The following is a 12622-nucleotide window of genomic DNA, read 5'->3' as shown; positions in this document are numbered from 1 at the left end:
TACCTTCATGTCTTGAAGCTGGAGAACCTCTGGGAAGACAGTGATGTTGTTGGAGTGGGCAGAGAGGGTGTGTTGTGTATGTCCTACCTTCATGTCTTGAAGCTGGAGAACCTCTGGGAAGACAGTGATGTTGTTGGAGTGGGCAGAGAGGGTGTGTTGTGTATGTCCTACCTTCATGTCTTGAAGCTGGAGAACCTCTGGGAAGACAGTGATGTTGTTGGAGTGGGCAGAGATGGTGTGTTGTGTATGTCCTACCTTCATGTCTTGAAGCTGGAGAACCTCTGGGAAGACAGTGATGTTGTTGGAGTGGGCAGAGAGGGTGTGTTGTGTATGTCCTACCTTCATGTCTTGAAGCTGGAGGACCTCTGGGAAGACAGTGATGTTGTTGGAGTGGGCAGAGAGGGTGTGTTGTGTATGTCCTACCTTCATGTCTTGAAGCTGGAGGACCCCAGGGAAGACAGTGATGTTGTTGGAGTGGGCAGAGAGGGTGTGTTGTGTATGTCCTACCTTCATGTCTTGAAGCTGGAGGACCTCAGGGAAGACAGTGATGTTGTTGGAGTGGGCAGAGAGGGTGTGCATGTGCCTGCAGCTCAAGATGGTGGTGGGCACCGCTCTCAGCCTGTTCCCACTGAGGTCCAGTTCCTCCAGCTGCTCCAACCGTGCCATCTTACTGCAGTAGCAGAGAGAGGGATTTAGATGTTTAGAAAACCTTTATTGGCACCATTTAACTACTGCACATACATAGCAAACTCAAGTGCCATTAAGTAAAATGTCACTCAACAGCAGTGCCTACAAAGTTAAAACCAGCCACCCTCCCAGAGAGAGACACAGAGAGACAGTGGAAGTGAGAAAAATAAGAGTTTTCAAACATAAGTGCATGACAAGTAAGAAGACAGTAAAAGAGAGAGCGTGCGTGATTGTATGTGTGTGCGCGACATGCTCACGCGTCTGTCCCAGTGTGTGTGTGCGTGTGTGAGAGAGAGACCTGGCTGGGAAGGTCTGTAGCTGGTTGTAGGCCAGGTGCAGCACCCTGAGGTGGGCGTGACCAGTCAGCAGAGGGACACTCTTGTCCGTCAGGCTGTTATTGGTCAGATACAGCTCCTGCAGGCTGCTGAAGCTCTCCTCTGATAGGCTGGCTGGAGGGAGGCACTCCAGCTTATTGGCTGATGCGTTCAGGTAGCGCAAGCTGTGAGGAAAACCAACCAACAACATTAGTAAGTAGCTAAAGAAGTAGACAGGGAAGGTGTGTGTGTCCTACTGGTGAACATGCAATCACTGGAGAATAAACTGGATGAGCTCTGTTCGTTATGTTTAATGTTATGTTTCACCGGGACATGGATAATATACAGTTGACTACCAGCATGTCACATGTGCAACCAGAGACATTTTTAATAAAAATAAATACAACTGGAGACCTACTTTACTCCTCACACAGAAACGCATAACAAAGAACACCCTCACCCTCCATTTGGCAAATCTGACCATAATTCTTTCCTCCTAATTCCTGTTTACAAACAAAAACTCAAGCAGGAAGTACCAGTGACTTGTTCAATACAGAAGTGGTCAGATGACGCGGATGCTAAACTACAGGAATGTTGCGCTAGCATATACTGGAATATGTTCTGGGATTCATACAATGGCAGTGAGGAGTATACCACATCAGTCACCGGTTTCATCAATAAGTGCATCAACGATGTCATTGGAATCCATGGATTACAGGCAACATCCGCACTGAGCTAGAGCTGCAACTTTCAAGGAGCGGGATATATTCATAATAAATCCCGCTATGCCCTCTGACGAATCAGCAAAACGTCAATACAGCACTAAGACTGAATCCAACTACACCGGCTCTGGCGCTTGTCGGATGTGGCAGGGCTAGCAAACTATTATGGATTACAAAAGGGAAACCAAGCTGTGAGCTGCCCACTGACGAGCTAAATGCCTTCTATGCTTGCTTCGAGGTAGGCAACACTGAACCATACATGAGAGCACCAGATGTTCCGGACGACTGTGTGATCATGCTCTCCGTAGCCGATTCACAAGGCTGCAGGGCCAGACGGACTACCAGGACGCAAACTTAGAGCATGCGCTGACCAACTAGCAAGTGTCTTCACTGATATTTTTAACCTCTCCCTGACCGAGTCTGTAATACCTACATATTATGTTGGAGATTTTCCAGTCATCGGATCATTTCAGTAACCTATACTGTTCTCTTTGAAGTAGAAAGAATAATCAATATAAGCTTAAATATTAGACATATGTATGCAGAATGAAGGCTAAACCTAGTTGAGTGTCCAAGCTAGATCAACATCAAATTGACCATTGGACATGTAAAGAACAGAACGTAAGCAGAATCTGTATAGATGAGGCAAGGTAAACTAACAAGACGTGACTGGTCTGGGGCATATCTGATCTTGTGAAGGCTACTGGACACGCACATAAGTTACGCATACGTTGATAATGTAGGTCTGAACTTGTAAAGACCTTTGGACAGAAACTTTAGCGAAGGGGTATGCATGTCACGCCACCCATAGAATTTATGCCCCAATATGTGTGTGTGTGTCCCAGTATCTGTGTGTGTGTGTGTGTGTGTCCCAGTATGTGTGTCCCAGTATCTGTGTGTGTGTGTGTGTGTGTGTGTGTCCCAGTGTGTGTGTGTGTGTGTGTGTGTGTGTGTGTGTGTGTGTGTGTGTGTGTGTCTTGAAATCACAAGCTCCAGTATCTGAGTAGTATTTGATTTAATATTTTCCACAACAGTTTCAAGCAGACCACCTTAGTCCCTGTGCCCAAGAACGCCAAGGTAACCTGCGTAAATGACTACCGCCATGCAGCACACACGCCATGAAGTGCTTTGAAAGGCTGGTCATTGCTTACAACATCATCATTCCAGAAACCCTAGACGCTGTCTGTCTGTCCCAGTATCTATGTGTGTGTCTGTCCCAGTATCTGTGAGTGTGAATGTGTGTCTGTCCGAGAATGTGTGTATGTCTGTCCCAGTATGTATGTGTGTGTGTGTGTGTCCCAGTATTGGTGTGTGTCTGTCCCAGTATCTGTGTGTGTGTGTGTGTCCCAGTATCTGTGTGTGTGTGTGTGTCCCAGTATTGGTGTGTGTCTGTCTCAGTATCTGTGTGTGTGTCTGTCCCAGTATTGGTGTATCTGTGTGTGTCCCAGTATCTGTGTGTGTGTGTGTGTCTGTGTGTGTCCCCCAGTATCTCTGTGTGTGTGTGTGTCCCAGTATCTGTGTGTGTGTGTGTCCCAGTATCTGTGTGTGTGTGTGTGTGTGTGTGTGTGTGTGTGTGTGTGTCAGTCCCAGTATCTGTGTGTGTGTGTGTGTGTGTGTGTGTGTGTGTGTGTGTGTGTGTGTGTCCGTCCCAGTATCTGTGTGTATGTGTACGTCCCAATATCTGTGTGTGTGTGTGTGTCCGTCCCAGTATCTGTGTGTGTGTGTGTGTGTGTGTGTGTGTCCGTCCCAGCATCTGTGTGTGTCCGTCCCAGTATCTGTGTGTGTGTGTGTGTGTGTGTGTCCGTCCCAGTATCTGTATCTGTGTGTGTGTGTGTCCGTCCCAGTATCTGTATCTGTGTGTGTGTGTGTCCGTCCCAGTATCTGTGTGTGTGTGTGTCCGTCCCAGTATCTGTGTGTGTGTGTGTGTGTGTGTGTGTGTGTGTGTGTGTGTGTGTGTGTGTGTGTGTCCGTCCCGGTATCTGTGTGTGTGTGTGTGTGTGTGTGTGTGTGTGTGTGTGTGTGTCCGTCCCGGTATCTGTGTGTGTGTGTGTGTGTGTGTGTGTGTGTGTGTGTGTGTGTGTGTGTGTGTGTGTCCGTCCCAGTATCTGTGTGTGTGTGTGTGTGTGTGTGTGTGTCCGTCCCAGTATCTGTGTGTGTGTGTGTGTGTGTCCGTCCCAGTATCTGTGTGTGTGTGTGTGTGTGTGTGTCCGTCCCAGTATCTGTGTGTGTGTGTGTGTGTGTGTGTCCGTCCCAGTATCTGTGTGTGTCCGTCCCAGTATCTGTGTGTGTCCGTCCCAGTATCTGTGTGTGTCCGTCCCAGTATCTGTGTGTGTGTGTGTGTGTGTGTGTGTGTGTGTGTGTGTGTGTGTGTGTGTGTGTGTGTGTGTGTGTGTGTGTGTGTGTGTGTGTGTGTGTGTGTGTGTGTGTGTGTGTGTGTGTGTGTGTGTGTGTGTGTCCGTCCCAGTATCTGTGTGTGTGTGTGTGTGTGTGTCCGTCCCAGTATCTGTGTGTGTGTGTGTCCGTCCCAGTATCTGTGTGTGTGTGTGTCCGTCCCAGTATATGTGTGTGTGTGTGTGTCCGTCCCAGTATCTGTGTGTGTGTGTCCGTCCCAGTATCTGTGTGTGTGTGTCCGTCCCAGTATCTGTGTATGTGTGTGTGTCCGTCCCAGTAGCTGTGTGTGTGTGTGTGTGTGTGTGTCCGTCCCAGTATCTGTGTGTGTGTGTGTGTGTCCATCCCAGTATCTGTGTGTGTGTGTCCCAGTATCTGTGTGTGTGTGTGTGTCCGTCCCAGTATCTGTGTGTGTGTGTCCCAGTATCTGTGTGTGTGTCCCAGTATCTGTGTGTGTGTGTCCCAGTATCGGTGTGTGTGTGTCCCAGTATCGGTGTGTGTGTGTGTCCGTGTGTGTGTGTGTGTGTCCGTCCAAATATCTGTGTGTGTGTGTGTCCCAGTATGTGTGTGTGTGTCCCAGTATGTGTGTGTGTGTCCCAGTATCTGTGTGTGTGTGTCCCAGTATGTGTGTGTGTCCCAGTATCTGTGTGTGTGTGTGTGTGTCCCAGTATGTGTGTGTGTCCCAGTATCTCTGTGTGTGTGTGTGTCCCAGTATGTGTGTGTGTCCCAGTATCTGTGTGTGTGTGTGTCCCAGTATCTGTGTGTGTGTGTGTGTCCATCCCAGTATCTGTGTGTGTGTGTGTGTCCGTCCCAGTATCTGTGTGTGTCCGTCCCAGTATCTGTGTGTGTCCGTCCCAGTATCTGTGTGTGTCCGTCCCAGTATCTGTGTGTGTCCGTCCCAGTATCTGTGTGTGTGTGTGTCCGTGTGTGTGTGTGTGTCCGTCCAAATATCTGTGTGTGTGTGTGTGTGTGTCCCAGTATGTGTGTGTGTGTGTGTGTCCCAGTATGTGTGTGTGTCCCAGTATCTGTGTGTGTGTGTGTGTGTGTCCCAGTATGTGTGTGTGTCCCAGTATCTGTGTGTGTGTGTGTCCCAGTATGTGTGTGTGTCTGTCCCAGTATCTGTGTGTGTGTGTGTCCCAGTATCTGTGTGTGTGTGTGTCCGTCCCAGTATCTGTGTATGTGTGTGTGTCCGTCCCAGTATCTGTGTGTGTGTGTGTGTGTGTCCGTCCCAGTATCTGTGTGTGTGTGTGTGTGTCCGTCCCAGTATCTGTGTGTGTGTGTGTGTGTCCCAGTATCTGTGTGTGTGTGTGTGTCCGTCCCAGTATCTGTGTGTGTGTGTCCCAGTATCTGTGTGTGTGTGTCCCAGTATCGGTGTGTGTGTGTCCCAGTATCGGTGTGTGTGTGTGTCCGTGTGTGTGTGTCCGTGTGTGTGTGTGTGTGTCCGTCCAAATATCTGTGTGTGTGTGTCCGTCCAAATATCTGTGTGTGTGTGTGTCCCAGTATCGGTGTGTGTGTGTCCCAGTATCGGTGTGTGTGTGTGTCCGTGTGTGTGTGTGTGTGTCCGTCCAAATATCTGTGTGTGTGTGTGTCCCAGTATGTGTGTGTGTGTCCCAGTATGTGTGTGTGTGTCCCAGTATCTGTGTGTGTGTGTCCCAGTATGTGTGTGTGTCCCAGTATCTGTGTGTGTGTGTCCGTGTCCCAGTATGTGTGTGTGTCCCAGTATCTCTGTGTGTGTGTGTGTCCCAGTATGTGTGTGTGTCCCAGTATCTGTGTGTGTGTGTGTCCCAGTATCTGTGTGTGTGTGTGTGTCCATCCCAGTATCTGTGTGTGTGTGTGTGTCCGTCCCAGTATCTGTGTGTGTCCGTCCCAGTATCTGTGTGTGTCCGTCCCAGTATCTGTGTGTGTCCGTCCCAGTATCTGTGTGTGTCCGTCCCAGTATCTGTGTGTGTGTGTGTCCGTGTGTGTGTGTGTGTCCGTCCAAATATCTGTGTGTGTGTGTGTGTGTGTCCCAGTATGTGTGTGTGTGTGTGTGTCCCAGTATGTGTGTGTGTCCCAGTATCTGTGTGTGTGTGTCCCAGTATCTGTGTGTGTGTGTGTCCCAGTATGTGTGTGTGTCCCAGTATCTGTGTGTGTGTGTGTCCCAGTATGTGTGTGTGTCTGTCCCAGTATCTGTGTGTGTGTGTGTCCCAGTATCTGTGTGTGTGTGTGTCCGTCCCAGTATCTGTGTATGTGTGTGTGTGTCCGTCCCAGTATCTGTGTGTGTGTGTGTGTGTCCGTCCCAGTATCTGTGTGTGTGTGTGTGTGTCCGTCCCAGTATCTGTGTGTGTGTGTGTGTCCGTCCCAGTATCTGTGTGTGTGTGTCCCAGTATCTGTGTGTGTGTGTGTGTCCGTCCCAGTATCTGTGTGTGTGTGTCCCAATATCTGTGTGTGTGTGTCCCAGTATCGGTGTGTGTGTGTCCCAGTATCGGTGTGTGTGTGTGTCCGTGTGTGTGTGTGTGTGTCCGTCCAAATATCTGTGTGTGTGTGTCCGTCCAAATATCTGTGTGTGTGTGTGTCCCAGTATGTGTGTGTGTGTCCCAGTATGTGTGTGTGTGTCCCAGTATCTGTGTGTGTGTGTCCCAGTATGTGTGTGTGTCCCAGTATCTGTGTGTGTGTGTGTGTGTCCCAGTATGTGTGTGTGTCCCAGTATCTCTGTGTGTGTGTGTGTCCCAGTATGTGTGTGTGTCCCAGTATCTGTGTGTGTGTGTGTCCCAGTATCTGTGTGTGTGTGTGTGTCCATCCCAGTATCTGTGTGTGTCCGTCCCAGTATCTGTGTGTGTCCGTCCCAGTATCTGTGTGTGTCCGTCCCAGTATCTGTGTGTGTCCGTCCCAGTATCTGTGTGTGTGTGTGTCCGTGTGTGTGTGTGTGTGTCCGTCCAAATATCTGTGTGTGTGTGTGTGTGTCCCAGTATGTGTGTGTGTGTGTGTCCCAGTATGTGTGTGTGTGTCCCAGTATCTGTGTGTGTGTGTCCTAGTATCTGTGTGTGTGTGTGTGTGTCCCAGTATGTGTGTGTGTCCCAGTATCTGTGTGTGTCCCAGTATGTGTGTGTGTCTGTCCCAGTATCTGTGTGTGTGTGTGTCCCAGTATGTGTGTGTGTCCCAGTATGTGTGTGTGTGTGTGTGTGTGTCCGTCCCAGTATCTGTGTGTGTGTGTGTGTCCGTCCCAGTATCTGTGTGTGTGTGTGTGTGTGTGTGTGTCCCCGTCCCAGTATCTGTGTGTGTGTGTGTGTGTGTCCGTCCCAGTATCTGTGTGTGTGTGTGTGTCCGTCCCAGTATCTGTGTGTGTGTGTGTGTGTCCGTCCCAGTATCTGTGTGTGTGTGTGTGTGTGTGTGTCCGTCCCAGTATCTGTGTGTGTGTGTGTGTGTGTGTGTGTGTGTCCGTCCCAGTATCTGTGTGTGTGTGTGTGTGTGTGTGTGTCCGTCCCAGTATCTGTGTGTGTGTGTGTCCGTCCCAGTATCTGTGTGTGTGTGTGTCCGTCCCAGTATCTGTGTGTGTGTGTGTCCGTCCCAGTATCTGTGTGTGTGTGTGTGTGTGTCCGTCCCAGTATCTGTGTGTGTGTGTGTGTGTGTCCGTCCCAGTATCTGTGTGTGTGTGTGTGTGTCCATCCCAGTATCTGTGTGTGTGTGTGTGTCCGTCCCAGTATCTGTGTGTGTGTGTGTGTGTGTGTCCGTCCCAGTATCTGTGTGTGTGTGTGTGTGTGTGTGTGTCCGTCCCAGTATCTGTGTGTGTGTGTGTGTGTGTCCGTCCCAGTATCTGTGTGTGTGTGTGTGTGTGTGTGTCCGTCCCAGTATCTGTGTGTGTGTGTGTGTGTGTGTGTGTCCGTCCCAGTATCTGTGTGTGTGTGTGTGTGTGTGTGTGTCCGTCCCAGTATCTGTGTGTGTGTGTGTGTGTGTCCGTCCCAGTATCTGTGTGTGTGTGTGTGTGTGTCCGTCCCAGTATCTGTGTGTGTGTGTGTGTGTGTCCGTCCCAGTATCTGTGTGTGTGTGTGTGTGTGTGTGTGTGTGTCCATCCCAGTATCTGTGTGTGTGTGTGTGTCCGTCCCAGTATCTGTGTGTGTCCGTCCCAGTATCTGTGTGTGTCCGTCCCAGTATCTGTGTGTGTGTGTGTGTCCGTCCCAGTATATGTGTGTGTCCGTCCCAGTATGTGTGTGTGTGTGTGTCCGTCCCAGTATATGTGTGTGTGTGTGTCCGTCCCAGTATCTGTGTGTGTGGGTGTGTCCGTCCCAGTATCTGTGTGTGTGTGTGTGTGTGTCCGTCCCAGTATCTGTGTGTGTGTGTGTCCGTCCCAGTATCTGTGTGTGTCCGTCCCAGTATCTGTGTGTGTCCGTCCCAGTATCGGTGTGTGTGTGTGTCCGTGTGTGTGTGTGTGTGTCCGTCCAAATATCTGTGTGTGTGTGTGTCCCAGTATCTGTGTGTGTGTGTGTCCCAGTATCTGTGTGTGTGTGTGTCCCAGTATCTGTGTGTGTGTGTGTGTGTCCCAGTATGTGTGTGTGTCCCAGTATCTGTGTGTGTGTGTGTGTCCCAGTATGTGTGTGTGTCCCAGTATGTGTGTGTGTGTGTGTGTGTGTGTGTGTGTCCCCGTCCCAGTATCTGTGTGTGTGTGTGTGTGTGTCCGTCCCAGTATCTGTGTGTGTGTGTGTGTGTGTCCGTCCCAGTATCTGTGTGTGTGTCTGTGTGTGTCCGTCCCAGTATGTGTGTGTGTGTGTGTCCGTCCCAGTATGTGTGTGTGTGTGTGTGTGTCCGTCCCAGTATCTGTGTGTGTGTGTGTCCGTCCCAGTATCTGTGTGTGTCCGTCCCAGTATCTGTGTGTGTGTCCCCGTCCCAGTATCTGTGTGTGTATGTGTGTGTCCCCGTCCCAGTATCTGTGTGTGTGTGTGTGTGTCCCCGTCCCAGTATCTGTGTGTGTGTGTCCGTCCAAATATCTGTGTGTGTGTGTGTCCCAGTATCTGTGTGTGTGTGTGTCCCAGTATCTGTGTGTGTGTGTGTGTGTCCCAGTATGTGTGTGTGTCCCAGTATCTGTGTGTGTGTGTGTGTCCCAGTATGTGTGTGTGTCCCAGTATGTGTGTGTGTGTGTGTGTGTGTGTGTGTCCCCGTCCCAGTATCTGTGTGTGTGTGTGTGTGTCCGTCCCAGTATCTGTGTGTGTGTGTGTGTGTCCGTCCCAGTATCTGTGTGTGTGTGTGTGTCCGTCCCAGTATCTGTGTGTGTGTCTGTGTGTGTCCGTCCCAGTATGTGTGTGTGTGTGTGTGTGTCCGTCCCAGTATGTGTGTGTGTGTGTGTGTGTCCGTCCCAGTATCTGTGTGTGTGTGTGTCCGTCCCAGTATCTGTGTGTGTCCGTCCCAGTATCTGTGTGTGTGTGTCCCCGTCCCAGTATCTGTGTGTGTATGTGTGTGTCCCCGTCCCAGTATCTGTGTGTGTGTGTGTGTGTCCCCGTCCCAGTATCTGTGTGTGTGTGTGTCCCCTTCCCAGTGTGTGTGTGTGTGTGTCCGTCCCAGTATCTGTGTGTGTGTGTGTGTGTGTGTGTGTGTCCATCCCAGTATCTGTGTGTGTGTGTGTGTGTCCGTCACAGTATCTGTGTGTGTGTGTGTGTGTGTGTGTGTGTGTGTGTGTGTGTGTGTGTCCGTCCCAGTATCTGTGTGTGTGTGTGTGTGTGTCCATCCCAGTATCTGTGTGTGTGTGTGTGTGTCCGTCCAAGTATCTGTGTGTGTGTGTGTGTGTGTCCGTCCCAGTATCTGTGTGTGTGTGTGTCCGTCCCAGTATCTGTGTGTGTGTGTGTCCGTCCCAGTATCTGTGTGTGTGTGTGTGTCCGTCCCAGTATCTGTGTGCGTGTGTGTGTGTGTGTGTGTCCGTCCCAGTATCTGTGTGTGTGTGTGTGTGTGTGTGTCCGTCCCAGTATCTGTGTGTGTGTGTGTCCCAGTATCTGTGTGTGTGTGTGTGTGTCCCAGTATGTGTGTGTGTCCCAGTATCTGTGTGTGTGTGTGTGTCCCAGTATGTGTGTGTGTCCCAGTATGTGTGTGTGTGTGTGTGTGTGTGTGTGTGTCCCCGTCCCAGTATCTGTGTGTGTGTGTGTGTGTGTGTCCGTCCCAGTATCTGTGTGTGTGTGTGTGTGTGTCCGTCCCAGTATCTGTGTGTGTGTCTGTGTGTGTCCGTCCCAGTATGTGTGTGTGTGTGTGTCCGTCCCAGTATGTGTGTGTGTGTGTGTGTGTCCGTCCCAGTATCTGTGTGTGTGTGTGTCCGTCCCAGTATCTGTGTGTGTCCGTCCCAGTATCTGTGTGTGTGTCCCCGTCCCAGTATCTGTGTGTGTATGTGTGTGTCCCCGTCCCAGTATCTGTGTGTGTGTGTGTGTGTCCCCGTCCCAGTATCTGTGTGTGTGTGTCCGTCCAAATATCTGTGTGTGTGTGTGTCCCAGTATCTGTGTGTGTGTGTGTCCCAGTATCTGTGTGTGTGTGTGTGTGTCCCAGTATGTGTGTGTGTCCCAGTATCTGTGTGTGTGTGTGTGTCCCAGTATGTGTGTGTGTCCCAGTATGTGTGTGTGTGTGTGTGTGTGTGTGTGTGTCCCCGTCCCAGTATCTGTGTGTGTGTGTGTGTGTCCGTCCCAGTATCTGTGTGTGTGTGTGTGTGTCCGTCCCAGTATCTGTGTGTGTGTGTGTGTCCGTCCCAGTATCTGTGTGTGTGTCTGTGTGTGTCCGTCCCAGTATGTGTGTGTGTGTGTGTGTGTCCGTCCCAGTATGTGTGTGTGTGTGTGTGTGTCCGTCCCAGTATCTGTGTGTGTGTGTGTCCGTCCCAGTATCTGTGTGTGTCCGTCCCAGTATCTGTGTGTGTGTGTCCCCGTCCCAGTATCTGTGTGTGTATGTGTGTGTCCCCGTCCCAGTATCTGTGTGTGTGTGTGTGTGTCCCCGTCCCAGTATCTGTGTGTGTGTGTGTGTCCCCTTCCCAGTGTGTGTGTGTGTGTGTCCGTCCCAGTATCTGTGTGTGTGTGTGTGTGTGTGTGTGTGTGTGTGTGTGTCCATCCCAGTATCTGTGTGTGTGTGTGTGTGTCCGTCCCAGTATCTGTGTGTGTGTGTGTGTGTGTGTGTGTGTGTGTGTGTGTGTGTGTGTCCGTCCCAGTATCTGTGTGTGTGTGTGTGTGTGTCCATCCCAGTATCTGTGTGTGTGTGTGTGTGTCCGTCCAAGTATCTGTGTGTGTGTGTGTGTGTGTCCGTCCCAGTATCTGTGTGTGTGTGTGTCCGTCCCAGTATCTGTGTGTGTGTGTGTCCGTCCCAGTATCTGTGTGTGTGTGTGTGTCCGTCCCAGTATCTGTGTGCGTGTGTGTGTGTGTGTGTGTCCGTCCCAGTATCTGTGTGTGTGTGTGTGTGTGTGTGTGTCCGTCCCAGTATCTGTGTGTGTGTGTGTGTGTGTGTGTGTGTCCATCCCAGTATGTGTGTATGTGTGTGTGTGTGTGTGTCCGTCCCAGTATCTGTGTGTGTGTGTGTGTGTGTGTGTGTGTGTGTCCATCCCAGTATGTGTGTGTGTGTGTGTGTGTGTCCATCCGTCCCAGTATCTGTGTGTGTGTGTGTGTGTCCATCCCAGTATCTGTGTGTGTGTGTGTGTGTGTGTCCGTGCAAGTATCTGTGTGTGTGTGTGTGTGTGTGTGTGTCCGTCCCAGTATCTGTGTGTGTGCGTGTCCGTCCCAGTATCTGTGTGTGTGTGTGTCCGTCCCAGTATCTGTGTGCGTGTGTGTGTGTGTGTGTGTGTGTGTCCCTGTCCCAGTATCTGTGCGTGTGTGTGTGTGTGTGTGTGTGTGTCCGTCCCAGTATCTGTGTGTGTGTCCGTCCCAGTTTCTGTGTGTGTGTGTGTGTCCCCGTCCCAGTCTCTGTGTGTGTGTGTGTGTGTCCCCGTCCCAGTATCTGTGTGTGTGTGTGTGTGTGTCCCCGTCCCAGTATCTGTGTGTGTGTGTGTGTGTCCCCGTCCCAGTATCTGTGTGTGTGTCTGTGTGTCCCCGTCCCAGTATCTGTGTGTGTGTGTGTGTGTCCGTCCCAGTATCTGTGTGTGTGTGTGTGTGTGTGTGCGTGTCCGTCCCAGTATCTGTGTGTGTGTGTGTCCCCGTCCCAGTATCTGTGTGTGTGTGTGTCCCCGTCCCAGTATCTGTGTGTGTGTGTGTGTTGTGTGTGTGTGTGTCCGTCCCAGTATCTGTGTGTGTGTGTGTCCGTCCCAGTATCTGTGTGTGTGTGTGTGTGTGTGTGTGTCCGTCCCAGTATCTGTGTGTGTGTGTGTGTGTGTGTCCGTCCCAGTATCTGTGTGTGTGTGTGTGTCCGTCCCAGTATCTGTGTGTGTGTGTGTGTGTGTCCGTCCCAGTATCTGTGTGTGTGTGTGTGTGTGTGTGTGTGTGTGTCCATCCCAGTATCTGTGTGTGTGTGTGTGTCCGTCCCAGTATCTGTGTGTGTCCGTCCCAGTATCTGTGTGTGTCCGTCCCAGTATCTGTGTGTGTCCGTCCC

At 50.9% G+C, this 12622-nt stretch overlaps 1 protein-coding gene across 3 annotated transcripts in view; it reads right to left on the bottom strand.

The window, feature by feature from the left end:
- The window catches only part of LOC129869519 (PH domain leucine-rich repeat-containing protein phosphatase 1-like), a 72197-nt gene that overhangs the window by 5479 nt on the left and 54096 nt on the right, over positions 1–12622 (bottom strand). Inside the window, exons 11-12 of one of the 3 annotated variants that reach the window (XM_055943990.1) lie at positions 986–1186; positions 4–670 (exon numbers count right to left, since the gene is read on the bottom strand). In XM_055943990.1, coding sequence (XP_055799965.1) covers positions 4–670; positions 986–1186 — 868 coding nt within the window. The remainder of the gene's footprint in view (positions 1–3; positions 671–985; positions 1187–12622) is intronic. The other 2 variants (XM_055943991.1, XM_055943992.1) reach the window with 2 other exon arrangements.

The sequence above is a fragment of the Salvelinus fontinalis genome, chromosome 14 (assembly GCF_029448725.1).
Source record: "Salvelinus fontinalis isolate EN_2023a chromosome 14, ASM2944872v1, whole genome shotgun sequence".
NCBI lineage: Eukaryota > Metazoa > Chordata > Actinopteri > Salmoniformes > Salmonidae > Salvelinus > Salvelinus fontinalis.
Note: the sequence above shows the minus strand (reverse complement) of the source record. Positions and strands in the feature narration are given on the sequence as shown.